Genomic DNA, 12,380 nt, shown 5'->3' on the forward strand with positions numbered 1-12,380 from the left:
CTTCTCACTAGGTCCTTAGGCTGTCCTTCAGTATACTGCTCGAGATAGAACAGCCTATCATGATTGCTATCAGTGTTGGTTTCGATGGCATGTTTAAAAGCTCTTACGAAGGACGTGAACTTAAGAGGGTCACCATAGAATGGAGGAACGTTGCGCGGAGGTAAGGAATGTTGCCTCTGACTCTTTGCAAACGTTTCTGTAAGGTCTGCCTGAAGTGGCATCCTACCCTGAGGCTCCACTATGTCAGTGTTGTAAAGTGAGTGTTCGTTACCTTGGGTGGGCCGTTCCATTAGGGTGCTTGACATTATGGGTTGGGCACTCACTGGCATGCTTAAGTGGGTTGCTCGGAGGCGTGATGGCAGCTCGAGGTATTCCGTTGCCGAACTGTGGTTGCAGTGGTCGTTTTGCTCTGGTTCCGGGGGGCGTGCACCACTCGTTTCGACGACCACGCTCCGTCTGGCAGGATGTTGTTTTTTGCGGTTCTGGTAAGAATTTAGTTCAGCATCGGCCATTGCAAGCGCCGTTTCCATTTCCAGCCTTTCCTTTTGTGCCTTTAATTGTGCTTGTCTAGCCTTTAGTCGTGCTTTCAATTGCTCTTCCTCAATCTTTAATTGTGCTTCCTCCAGCTCCAGCGCCTGCCGATCTCTCAAAGTTGCTGCTTTAGCCAGCAAGGCTGCTCTGTTGGCTTCTGCCTTTTTTAGTCGAGTTTCGGATGCTGCTGACGTTAAGGACCTCTTGGATGCCGCCGACGTTACGCTTCCTTGCCTTTGGGGGGCGGGCGTCTTACGCTCTGCCATTGACACACTGTCGTTTGGCGAAACTCCATCGTCAACTGTTTGAGACAACTTAAAGCGATTACTAGTGTCCGCGATCCACGACTCCACTCTTACCATGAATTCTGAGCAGCGCGTTAATCTAGGGTAATACCAGTGGTGTTGATCAGTTTCACGCTCTTCAACCTTTGCGCACGATCGCACTGTTACATTACTTTCAATAAAGTCATTTAGCAGCGCTTTATATTGGCGGCGCTTGGCTTTAACGTCATGCAAATTACAAGCGTTGTCCATAAGCGCCTCCAGTTCATTGTATAATACAGTCAACTGACTCCACTTGCCTTCTCTGGCGCTCTTCAGTTCGTCGAGCACCATCACCTGCTCAGATTCGGCGATAGCGGCGTTGTCCTCGCCGTGTGACATGGTGAAGTTTAAGGCAGGCAAGTCCTCTTCTCGCTTTCGGTTTCGGTTGATGCGCGTTTTTGAAGTCGCACGCGCGCTCTTCACAATCTTAAATCACTTATCTTCATTTCTGCGGCGGAGCCAAGCTTTTGACTTTAATGTAGGTGCATGTTATTCACAAGTTCTGACGCGTGTCTTTAGTTACACAGTGTCACTGACGACATCAGACGTTTCGTTGATTTCTTTGTCTCTTGTTTATTTCCAACATCAAAAACAACGGTTGTTACAGTTTCTTGCATAAATCCACTGTAGTCACGACAAGTCGCTTGCTGTGTTCTGTAGCTTCGATAGATTACAGTTACAACAACTTATTTTACTGTATTCCTTTTAGCTTACTGTCTCACGTTATCACGGTCAAAAGCTTGTGTGCTCCACACCTTTCTGTATCCTTCCGTGTCTTAACAACAACTACAACTAACGTGCGTGATAGACATGGAACTGCATAACTGTGGGATGATGTCACAGAACAACCCATGAAGTGATGTCACAATACAAATTATATTTATGATACTTAATGCTTAATGCTTAACTAATAAACTGAAATAAGATAAACATAACAACAAATCACAAGAATGAAATATGGCCCTTACAATAATGGACATTATTGCTCTGTTACAAACCTGACTATGAACCATTTCCAAACAACTACTTACTAATACTTCTTACCTATGAATCCTACACATTTGTCTTTATGATGAATGTGTTTTTTTAAACTTGACAACCAATATTTCAGTGGGGGGGTCTGCCTACAGAAATGAGGTGGAATGGCTAACAACCTCGTGTGGGGTGGGGGGGAAAAAACTTGCACCTGAGCTGGTAAAGGCCCAGCAGAATTTTTTTTTTTTTTTTTTTTTTGATTGGTGGAGCATTGATTGGCATACTACATGTGTGGTACTGTACCCCAGAGAATGGCGCTGCAGAAGGTCATCACAACTGCACAGAAGATTGGCTGCTCTCTCATCAACTTGGAAGATTAATACTGTTCCTCCTGCTTCGAACTAGCCAATACAATTGCAAAGGACAATTTACACCCAAGCCATCAACTGTTACTTATCTAGTACCATTGGGCAGACTGTACAAAACAAATTTAAGAACCAGTAGTTTATATCCTACTACAAAAAACACAATGAATTCTGCTATAAAGAATTCTGTGCTGTAATTAACCACTGATCATGCAATTTTTAGAAGGATAAATTTATGCTGAATACAGTGGAACCTTGGATTACAAGCATAATTTGTTTTGGAAGTGGGCTCATATTTCATAACACTCATAAACCAAAGGTAATTTTTCCATACAAAATAATGGCAACTCAAACTATTCATTTCACAGCCCAAAAAATTAATATAAAGTAAAAATAAAACAAGAGATCAGCTCCTTCTCCTACACAGTAAACTTTTCTTCAGTTTCACACACATTAATGAAAGACTGTTTTATTGAAAAAATGAGCAAGGAACATCGCTAATGACACCTGCGTGAACACACACTAACGGAATTACTGCTGTAAAGTAAAACAAGTAAACCTGCACTTTACCTTTAAAAAGTATCGCGACAGAGCAGTATTTCTGTGTAGAGTAGAAAGGAGGAGGAGCTGGGGGGTGTAAAGGTGAGCGTGTATATAAAGGGGCACAGTGTCGAATTAAGCGCCTGCACACATGACAGGCTGATACAGAGAGGGAGAAAATGGATCTTTAACCTCTCTAATGAGTCTTTCTTTTGCTTTACACGTGCGCACACCTGTTATAAGAAACAGAACACGCGCGCTGTACATACAGGCTTACAAACACAAAAAATGTTTTACGTGCACACACGTGGTCAGTGTTGTAGTAAACAGTACACACGTGCACTGATGTTGATTATACCAGTGAGAGATGCGCACTTTGACCAAGCAGGGGAGAATTCCGCAGCGCCAGAGATTGAAAAAACATTGTCTCAGTTGTGATCATGTGACGCTCTGCGTCAAAATAAGAACGCATGCGTGATATATGATACTCGGTACTCATAAACCAACGCTTGCTCATTTTTCAAGTCAAAAATGATAAAAAATCTTTGCTTGTCTTGCGGAATGCTCGCAAACCATGTTACTACTGTATATGCTGTGTTTCTTCTTAAAGGTTGACATTTATTTTGTGCTAAGGGATGGCACTTTAATTTAGTCGTACTTGTTAATGATGAAGACTATTGTATTCTGGAGACAGAGTCCCAAGGGATTGGAAGGCTTCTTAGTTGCACTTCAAGCACCAACACACTTCAGGTTTTTGCATGCTGGAGATGCTTTACTGCTTATGTTTATAAAGAGTCCTTATTTAGTACCCCATAAAACCCTGAGTGTTTTAGCCATGTTTTGATTTTTTTTAAGGTATAGGACTGTGCAGTATAAAGTGACATAATTTTCGGCACAACCTAGGCAATACGATCAATTCAATTCAATTTAACAATTGACATTGTCACAAAGCAATTTAAAAAAAATTTTTAAGTTTGTATAAGATGTGTATAATTCAAAATTATAATAATTATTATTATAATTAAAATAATAATAATTATTTTATTATTATAATTATTGAAATTATTATAATCATTCATTATATCAATGATTGGTAGTTTAATGACTAATCCTAACTCTGATGGCACCATTTTACTATTTATTGACAAATCTTCCTACTTATTTCCAGCAGGGTGTGGTAACGGGGATTAACTCCAAGCAATAAACAAACTTATTTTACGAATTTGTACATGTACATTAATCTTGGAAAGATGTCTTCTTCCACCCAAGTTTACTCAGGATTGCTCATGGTGATTTGGCTGACTTGCATACCAGAGCTTCTGGAGTCCCTGCTTGTGTTCAGCACAAAACATTTGTTACTGAGGGTACATTTAATTTTCTGTCTGTATCAAACTACATATGATATTCCTGATGGACCAGTGAGCCTTACTCCCTCAACTTTATTGATCTGATGGATCCATCCAGGTACCTTTAGTCCATTGATCACATGAAAACCATTAACTGTCGCTGAGCATAGAGCTATGGTTGTGGTATTACCCAAAGTGACGTTTTCATTGAGTTTGGTTTGTCATGTTGTCTTGGAATTTTGTGCTCTATGAACCCAATGAGTCCCTGTTATGTTAGGAGAAATGGATGTGATTTTTAATCATAAACTCCAAGTTTAGCTGCAAGTTCACATTGGTGTCTTCTGGCCACCGATGCATGCAGAGTTACTTTTAAAGGAGCATAATTCCACATTGTAGCACCTGGATTGACCGTATTGATTTGTATGCATCTCAAGAACCCCTAAGGTTTTTTTGGGGTCTTTCAGTAGGTGTTTCAACAGTGGGTTATTTAATCCACACATTTTGAGTTTGCCACTGGTTTTACAGTGGATGCCCTTCCTGATACAACTCTCAAAAAGGTTTTCCTGCAAGTCCAGTGGCTAGGCAGGGAAGTTGCGTAGTCTGCCTAGTAGAAAAGATGTCTACCATTGAGTTATTAATGCCCTTGCTTAGCCTAGTTCGGGAAAGTCTGTGACCGTGATTGCTTTAAACCTCTGCTTTTGACTGACATGAGTGGAGCCATGCTTTCATTTGTAAAGAGTGCTTATTATATTTAAGTTACAACATACATCCTAGGAGCTTGAATCAATCTAGCCACTTTTCTCTGATATCTATCAACCACCTGAACAAAACTCCAAAAAACACAGTCTAAAGTTTGTCAAACAAACTTGTAGTGATAGTCCTAAACATATAGGGCACACATCTCTTCACACATCAGTACAGAATAAAAGTTTCAGAATTTCCTCACACTGGAAGGAGATTTCCAAAAGCTCAAATTTCAGTGCCCTAAAATGCATAGCAAAATCTCAGGTAAAAAAATAATCCTCGGATTAAACGTTAATGTTTCAGTTACATTTTCAGGTGCTTTTAAAACTAATTTACTTACTCAATACAATTCTAGTTCCACTTTAAAATTAAATGTGAATTGAGTCTACCAATTGGAAATGTCCAAAAATTCTTTGATGAGTTTCCACAATAGGCAATATTTTTCAGGTTTCCATTATGTGCTACATAGGACCTTGGTAACATGGGACCCTGGAAATATAAGACCCTTTGTTGTGCCCTTATTATGTACAGTATATGTAATTCAGGGGAGCATAGGACCCAGAGGAAAATAGCGATTACCCCTCATATTGTTGAGTTGCTCCTAAGCTCATCTGTTCCTGGATTAAAAATTGCATTTTACACTTTATTTTACACTTTACATTTAATTTATAATCACACTGTCCGGTTTCACTTACATGATGGGTGAAAAGTAGCTAAAGACATTAAAAAATCGTAATAAAGTCTATATTTCCAATACAAATTTATTGACACAAATTGTACATGTACTTTATTACATAGGAAAACGAAAGCAAATCTTTAAATTTCAACATAGGCGTTGGTGGTGTCAATCAGTTTCTTCAAACGGCCGGAATGAAATGCACAGTCTTCTAAAGGAAATCATATGGCATATTGAAGAGAACCTTGAGAATCCATACCTCCAAGTCCTCCAGTGTGCGTGGCTTTGTCCTGTACACCTCCTCCTTTGCGTAGTCCCACAGGAAAAAAATGACATGGAGTGAGATCTGGGGGGTATTCCAGGAAGCTCAGTTAACTTACCATTTGGTTAATCATAACCTCTGGGTATGTCGGTTCCAAAACTCCTGATAAAAGTAAGTTTAATCAACCTCCTACTGGTTACCCAGAGTGCACGGTGCATACATAAAGACATTTTCAGTGGATCGCCAATTTCACGAGTCAAAATGGAAAATCAAAGTGAAAAAAAGAGAGCGGCAAATGTGCAAATTTGACATCGCATCCCCTTTTATTATAATGCAAAAATAATTAAACACCCCTTCTGTGTCCTTTTGACTGTTAAATGAAAGCATTTACTTTTCCTGCCATTCATTTCTTTAGGTCAAAATAGCAATGTATACTGACTAGGAATTTATGGTTTCTTATTTAATAAGGTGTAATCCCTTACAGCCAGAAGCCAAGTGAAAATGAAACACAAAAACGTTTTGCAAAAAGGTAATATTTGATTACACGATCACTGAACTATTTATTAAACATGATTTAGTATATTCTTTCTGTCATATAGCTAATAGAAAGAAGGTTGAAGCCCGTCTAACTGGCGGGGGCCGACCACCACCTCCCCTCATCCCATCTGAGGAGCTGGCTCTGTCCCTTAAAAAAGGGCGACCAGTGACACTAACATGGTGAAATGTAAGTTTACCACTATAATTTGTTTTCATTATATGACTTATCTCTGTCACTTCAGGCTTTTGAACATGCTTATCGTTTTTATGCAGGCTTACTGTATTTAACTGCATATGATGTATAGGCTACTGTGATCTTAGTTGTATTACTTTGACATGTTTTTTCCTGCATTATTGTTTTTTTCTTTGATAATATTGAGAATTTTATGGGTTGTATTTTCTTATAGATACTGATAGAGGGATTGTTTTATTGGACCCTACAGAAGGAACACAGTCTGTCACAGTTGTAAGTGTTTTGTTGTCAGGTACATTGCTCATACATATACATATATACATAATACATAGCATATTGCTCTTAGGTATTTTTTTTTCTTTTTGCCAGATAATGTATACTTGCATATTTCCACTGAAGGATGAAGATGAAGAGACCACATCTGTGACAGAAGTGGACAATGCTGGTAGTTCCACGGAGCTAGGATGCATACTATTATAATGCAGCGCCCCCTTTTTACATTAGAGTAACAGACTGTCATTGTTCTTTCACAGTACATACCTGGGGATTTAACCACAGATGAAGGTCCTTCAACCTCAATGCACAATCTAAGCATTGTAAAAATTTGTGTGCAGTTGTCCATATTTAAATTTTATTGTCTGACAGAATCTCATTTATTTAATTATTTTTTAATAATATTTTCTAGTTTCCTTCCTAGTTGCCAGCAAAGGAGCTGTATAAGGTCCATCTTCAAAAACAACTAAGAAAAAGTGACATGGAGATGGACATTATACAGCTTCTAATGGAAAAGAAAAGGCTATCCATTAAAAAAGCAACACTAGAAATTGAATTACTGGAGCACCGCCTTAAGGTGAGAACTTGTGCGTATATTAATATGTCGCATGTTAAAAGTGTTGTGTATATAAAGCAATGTCATTTAAAAAAAAACACATTTTACTTTCATTGTTTTTCAGGAAATAAAGAAATGAACTGCGCAGCAGACCAGTGCAAACATTTTAATAAAAGTAATTTTAACAAATCCTGCCTCTCAAAAGTCTTCCATCTCTGTTGTTTGCAATAATCTGTAGAGGTTCCTCTGGGCCATCTTCTTCAATATAAGGAAGGTGGCGCTCTCCTCTTATAGTGGCAATGTGGTGAAGCACAACACAGGCCCTCTCTGGACTAACCCGGAGCCCACGCAGACACGGAAACCTAGACTTGAGGATCCCTATGGTCATCTCCACCTTAGCCCGTGTTCGGCTGTAAGCCAGGTTAAAGTGCGTCTGTGGTCCAGGATCAGGTTTAGGGTAGGATGTCATTAAATAGGGCAGACGGGGGTATCCTCTGTCCCCCAACAAGTAACCATTGTACTGTACTGTAATGATTTAAGTGTACAATACTAATATAGTATAAAGAAAAAAACATTGTATATAGAAAAACATACCCTGCTGAAATGTCTGGCATAATGATGACTCGTGGAGAATTCTGGCATGATGCACAGATCCTGGCCATTTTGCCCTATCATTAGTAATGATGTGGGTTGCCTCACATATTACCTATACTGTAGTTAGTGGAAAAAAATAATGAGTTTAATGATTTTAACAAGGCAAAAAATTAAGGACAAAATTAAGTTGTTACCTGTACATTGATACTATGAATAGATTTCCTATTAACATCGTCTCCCTCATTTATTGAAGAAGCTTTAATAGGAATGTGGGTGCCATCAATGCACCCAATTACATTTGGAAACCCTGAAATAGAAAGTCATAGGATCAAGTGTGTGTATGCAGGATGAACACATGTATATAAATAGTATGACTACATATTGGATATGCATCATCGATTTTACTACAAAGGACAAACCTGGCACTCTGTATAATTCCTCTAATAACATGCAGAGGTTTATGTCCAGGGAACTGTACACACGTGTATAAGAAGTGTTTAAGTGCAAGACGCAAAAAAACAAAGTGCCATGCACAGAAAGCGCAGACCCGCAGTTTGTGACATTTGCAATATGCGATTTCAAGAGATATGTTAAGTAAATTAACGATTCCACTGAAAACCAATAACGCTCTTTCAAATAATCATTAGGAAATGAAAAAACATCAATACGCAGTCTTATAACTCTCTCCTGGCGAAAAAAAACTCGTATGATTTGTGCCTCCACATCCACGGGATCTTCATCAAAAGTGCCGCCATGCTCAATACCCTTCTGAAACAAACTGACCCTGGAACATAACCTGCTACTAAGCAGGTTATCTTCAGAGAGTAAGTTGCTATGGTTACATACATACCCAGAAAGTTACCTCCGTTTTTGGAACCGAAAGTTGAGGTTATCCACTAACTTATACCCTCAAACTTACATGGGTATGTCACATAACCTGCTTTCTGGAATACCCCCTGGGCTTCTTGCAAGCCATTTATGAGGCCCGCGTTGTCCCAGCCAACATCCTGGGAAATGCTGGTCTAAACACACACAAAGTAAGAGCCAAATGAGGTGGTGCTTCTATGATACCACATGTTTTATAGCCCTTAAATATTGCCTAGTTCCTCCCAAGGTTTCTTCCTTGCCACTCTTGTCAAGAACTTAAATACTTATATATATATATATATATATATAATAAATTAGACAGATAGATATATATAAAAGTTGCTTTCTGATAATGTGCATTGTTAAGTTCCATGCAAATAGTTAGTGTTCTATATGCTTCGAAACAAGCACAGTTTCTGTCTTATTTCTAACCCATGGGCTTACAACAATTGCTACACTTTAATTAAGCTGCAGGTACGTTTATTTTGTAGCTTGTAAGAAACATTCTGTGTCAACCCAAGACATGTCATTTCTTACAATTGTACAAAGTGTGCAATCAAGGACTTTAATTATTCTTTTGTGCTACATTTGTTAACTTGCTTAACTAAGTCTTGTGACCTAGACAATTAAGACAATTAAGCACTTTTTACGTAGGGTCCAATCAAATGCAAGGGCAAGCCCAATTAGTAACTCAACAGGCGTGGAAGATCATCAAACTATTTTAAAAGGTTTGAAGATGTGCTTTAGTCACTGCATAAATAGCAGGTGGTGTGCTAGGTCTGGTATGCTTGCAATCAGCTGTTGACCGCAATGGGGTTCAACTATGTGGGAGTTAGTGTGGTGCTGCTAGTTGCAGTTGGACTGTCAACAGCACAAGTGTTGACACTGGGGCATTTTCAAGTTCCTGCAGGATTTCAACCTAATGCACCAGGGCAAGCTTCACCTCAAGTGAGTGTTGGTTTACCTTCTCAATTAATGCAGAGTGTTTCCCAAATTGGAAGCCCTGTAGGAGCCCCACTTGGACTGCAGCTTCAAACTCCTCTGGGCTCTCAACAACAGCAAGTCTTGCAGCATCTAGTGAAAAACCTGACTTGGCGTTATCCAACACCCCCAAAGATCCCCACTCCACCAACCTATGTGAACCCTCCAGGACAGGGTGATTCTATTCCTACCCAGGGTGTAACAGCAAGATGCAATGAGACTGCGGTGCATGTAGAAGTGAGCACAAGTGTGTTTGGAAGCAGTACAACCCTCAATGTTGCTGCGCTCACACTGGGAGGCTGTGCTGCCACGGGGATGGATGCTTCTTCTCGGTTCCTTATCTATGAAGCACCATTGTATGGCTGCAACAGTGCTTTGACTGTAAGCCTCCCACTGCCACATACCTCTATTTTTCCTTTTAAGCTAGTTAGACACTTGGATTTAACTTGTATTTTTCCCTTTCAGGTGACTGCAGATGAGCTGGTCTATATCTTCACTCTTGGTGTTGCTTCAGCCCCAATAAGTGGTACTCCCATTCTGAGGAATGCTGGAATTGGTGTCTTCATTGAGTGTCACTATCCAAGGTATTTTACCATACTGATTGTTTATTGGGGGGTGCATGAGAATGTACTCCTTTTTGATGGGCTTGTCTTTGAATGCTTTCCAGATTCCACAATGTGAGTAGCAATGCTCTCCTGCCTGCTTGGATCCCATTTGCTTCTGCCCAGGCTGCTGAGGAGCTTCTTGTTTTCTCCTTGAGACTCATGATGGGTTTGTATTTTGGTTGAGCTATAGGTTGATTGTGTGAAGCTTTTATTTACATGTTTTGTTTCCCTTGTAGATGACTGGATCACTGAAAGGACATCCAACCAGTACTACTTGGGTCAGCTTATAAACATTAGGGCATCAGTTATGCAGTTCAACCACGTGCCCCTGCGTGTCCTTATAGATGGCTGTGTGGCAACTGCAGTCCCTGACCTCAGTGCAGTCCCCCGATATTCCTTCATTGAAAACCATGGGTAAGTGGGGTTCTTCTTAACCCTTTGTGTTTGAGCTGATCTGACTGTAGCTCTCCCCAGGTGCCTGATTGATACGAAGATTACACACTCTGGTTCCCGGTTCATGCCTCAAACTCAAGCAAATGAGCTAGGGTTTCAGCTGGAAGCCTTCACATTTCAACAATCGAACAGTAGCTTGGTAAGGAGTGATTGTACAGGGGGTGAAGTAGCAAGTTTTTAAGCCAGAATGTAAATTGTTAGGCACAATGACATGACTGTCATCCCTCTGATAATTCTGTTTTAATGGTGCTTGTCATAAATGGAGTGAGTGCCCTCTTGTTCGGGCCGAAGCACCTGTGCCATCACCTTTGGTCATTGTTGTATGCAGGTCTACATTGCATGCGTCTTGAGGGCAACGGCCACATCTGCCCCTGCTGATGCTGAGCACAAGGCTTGTTCGTTCTCTAACAATGGGTATGTTGCAATTATTGTGATGGCCTAATTCTGATGAGATGTGACTCCTAACGTCCACTCTTCTCCCTAGATGGACTGCTGCATATGGTCCTAACCAGGTATGCAGTTGTTGTGACAGCAGCTGTGGCATGAGAAAGGGACGTGACCTGTCCTCAGAGCAAGGTATCCGAGGGCACTGTTGGCCTATTGTAGGGTGTCTGTTTTTTGGAATGTGGCTTTGTACTGATGTTTTTTATTTTATTTTTTTTTTTCCTCCCCCATTTGCAGGCTTCCAGATGGAGAAGGAAGTTCACCTTGGTCCAATAATGATTCTGAAATAATTGTTAGTCTAATGACTTCATTGCCTAAATAAAATTTTAGAACTCCTCTCTTGTGCTGGCTTATTTTTCCCTTTTGGACAAAAGGCAAACACTGGGTGTCTAGAACCAATTTGCTTGCTTTGGTGTGTTATTCACTGCCTCTTTCTGACCCAATTGGGGATTTGCTCTGGGTAGGGAATGCTAACTGGTGGGCTAACCAAAAGATAATGGACATTATCGCTCTGTTCCAATCCTGGCTATGAACTATTTCCAAACAACCGCTTACTAATACTCCTTGCCTATGAATCCTACACATTTATCTTTGTCTTTTAAACTCGACAACCAATATTTCAGTGGGGGGGGCGTGTGCCTACAGGAATGGGGTGTAATGGCTAACAGCCTGTTGTGGTGAAAACAACTTGCACCTGAGCTGGTAGAAAAGGCCCAGCAGAGACTTAAAATAAAATTGTAAAGGACCATTCACACCCAGACCATCACCTGGACTGTATAGTCGTGGCCAAAAGTTGATGACAAATATTAGTTTTCAAAGTTTGCTGCTAAACTGCTTTTAGATCTTTGTTTGTGATGTACTGAAATATAATTACAAGCACTTCATACGACTCAAAGGCTTTTATCAACAATTACATAATTTATGCAAAGAGTCAGTATTTGCAGTGGTGGCCCTTCTTTTTCAGGACCTCTGCAATTCGACTGGGTATGCTCTCAATCAACTTCTGGGCCAAATCCTTACTGATTAGCAACCCATTCTTTCATAATCACTTTTTGGAGTTTCTCAGAATTAGTGTTTTTGTTTGTCCATCCGCCTCTTGAGGATTGACCACA

General features: G+C 40.1%; 1 protein-coding gene across 2 annotated transcripts; it reads left to right on the plus strand.

The window, feature by feature from the left end:
- Positions 1-9,561: 9,561 nt before the first annotated feature.
- On the plus strand, positions 9,562-11,603 carry LOC128544561 (zona pellucida sperm-binding protein 3-like). 2 transcript variants are annotated; one of them, XM_053514764.1, is made up of 8 exons: positions 9,563-10,147; positions 10,232-10,350; positions 10,434-10,537; positions 10,608-10,785; positions 10,846-10,963; positions 11,153-11,238; positions 11,309-11,400; positions 11,506-11,603. In XM_053514764.1, the coding sequence occupies exons 1-8, from the start codon at positions 9,596-9,598 to the stop codon at positions 11,556-11,558; spliced, it is 1,302 nt and encodes a 433-aa protein (XP_053370739.1). In that variant the 5' UTR covers positions 9,563-9,595; the 3' UTR covers positions 11,559-11,603. The 2 variants fall into 2 exon arrangements, with proteins under 2 accessions (XP_053370738.1, XP_053370739.1); XM_053514763.1 differs by having other exon boundaries at positions 9,562-10,350.
- Positions 11,604-12,380: the final 777 nt, after the last annotated feature.

The sequence above is a fragment of the Clarias gariepinus genome, chromosome 16 (assembly GCF_024256425.1).
Source record: "Clarias gariepinus isolate MV-2021 ecotype Netherlands chromosome 16, CGAR_prim_01v2, whole genome shotgun sequence".
Taxonomy (NCBI): domain Eukaryota; kingdom Metazoa; phylum Chordata; class Actinopteri; order Siluriformes; family Clariidae; genus Clarias; species Clarias gariepinus.

Coding starts and splice junctions, on each gene's coding strand:
- LOC128544561 (XM_053514763.1), top strand. CDS start 9,596: ATGGGGTTCAACTATGTGGGAGTTAGTGTGGTGCTGCTAGTTGCAGTT. Junction 10,786..10,845: donor TCCTTCATTGAAAACCATGG/GTAAGTGGGGTT, acceptor AGCTCTCCCCAG/GTGCCTGATTGATACGAAGA. Junction 10,964..11,152: donor AACAATCGAACAGTAGCTTG/GTAAGGAGTGAT, acceptor TGTTGTATGCAG/GTCTACATTGCATGCGTCTT.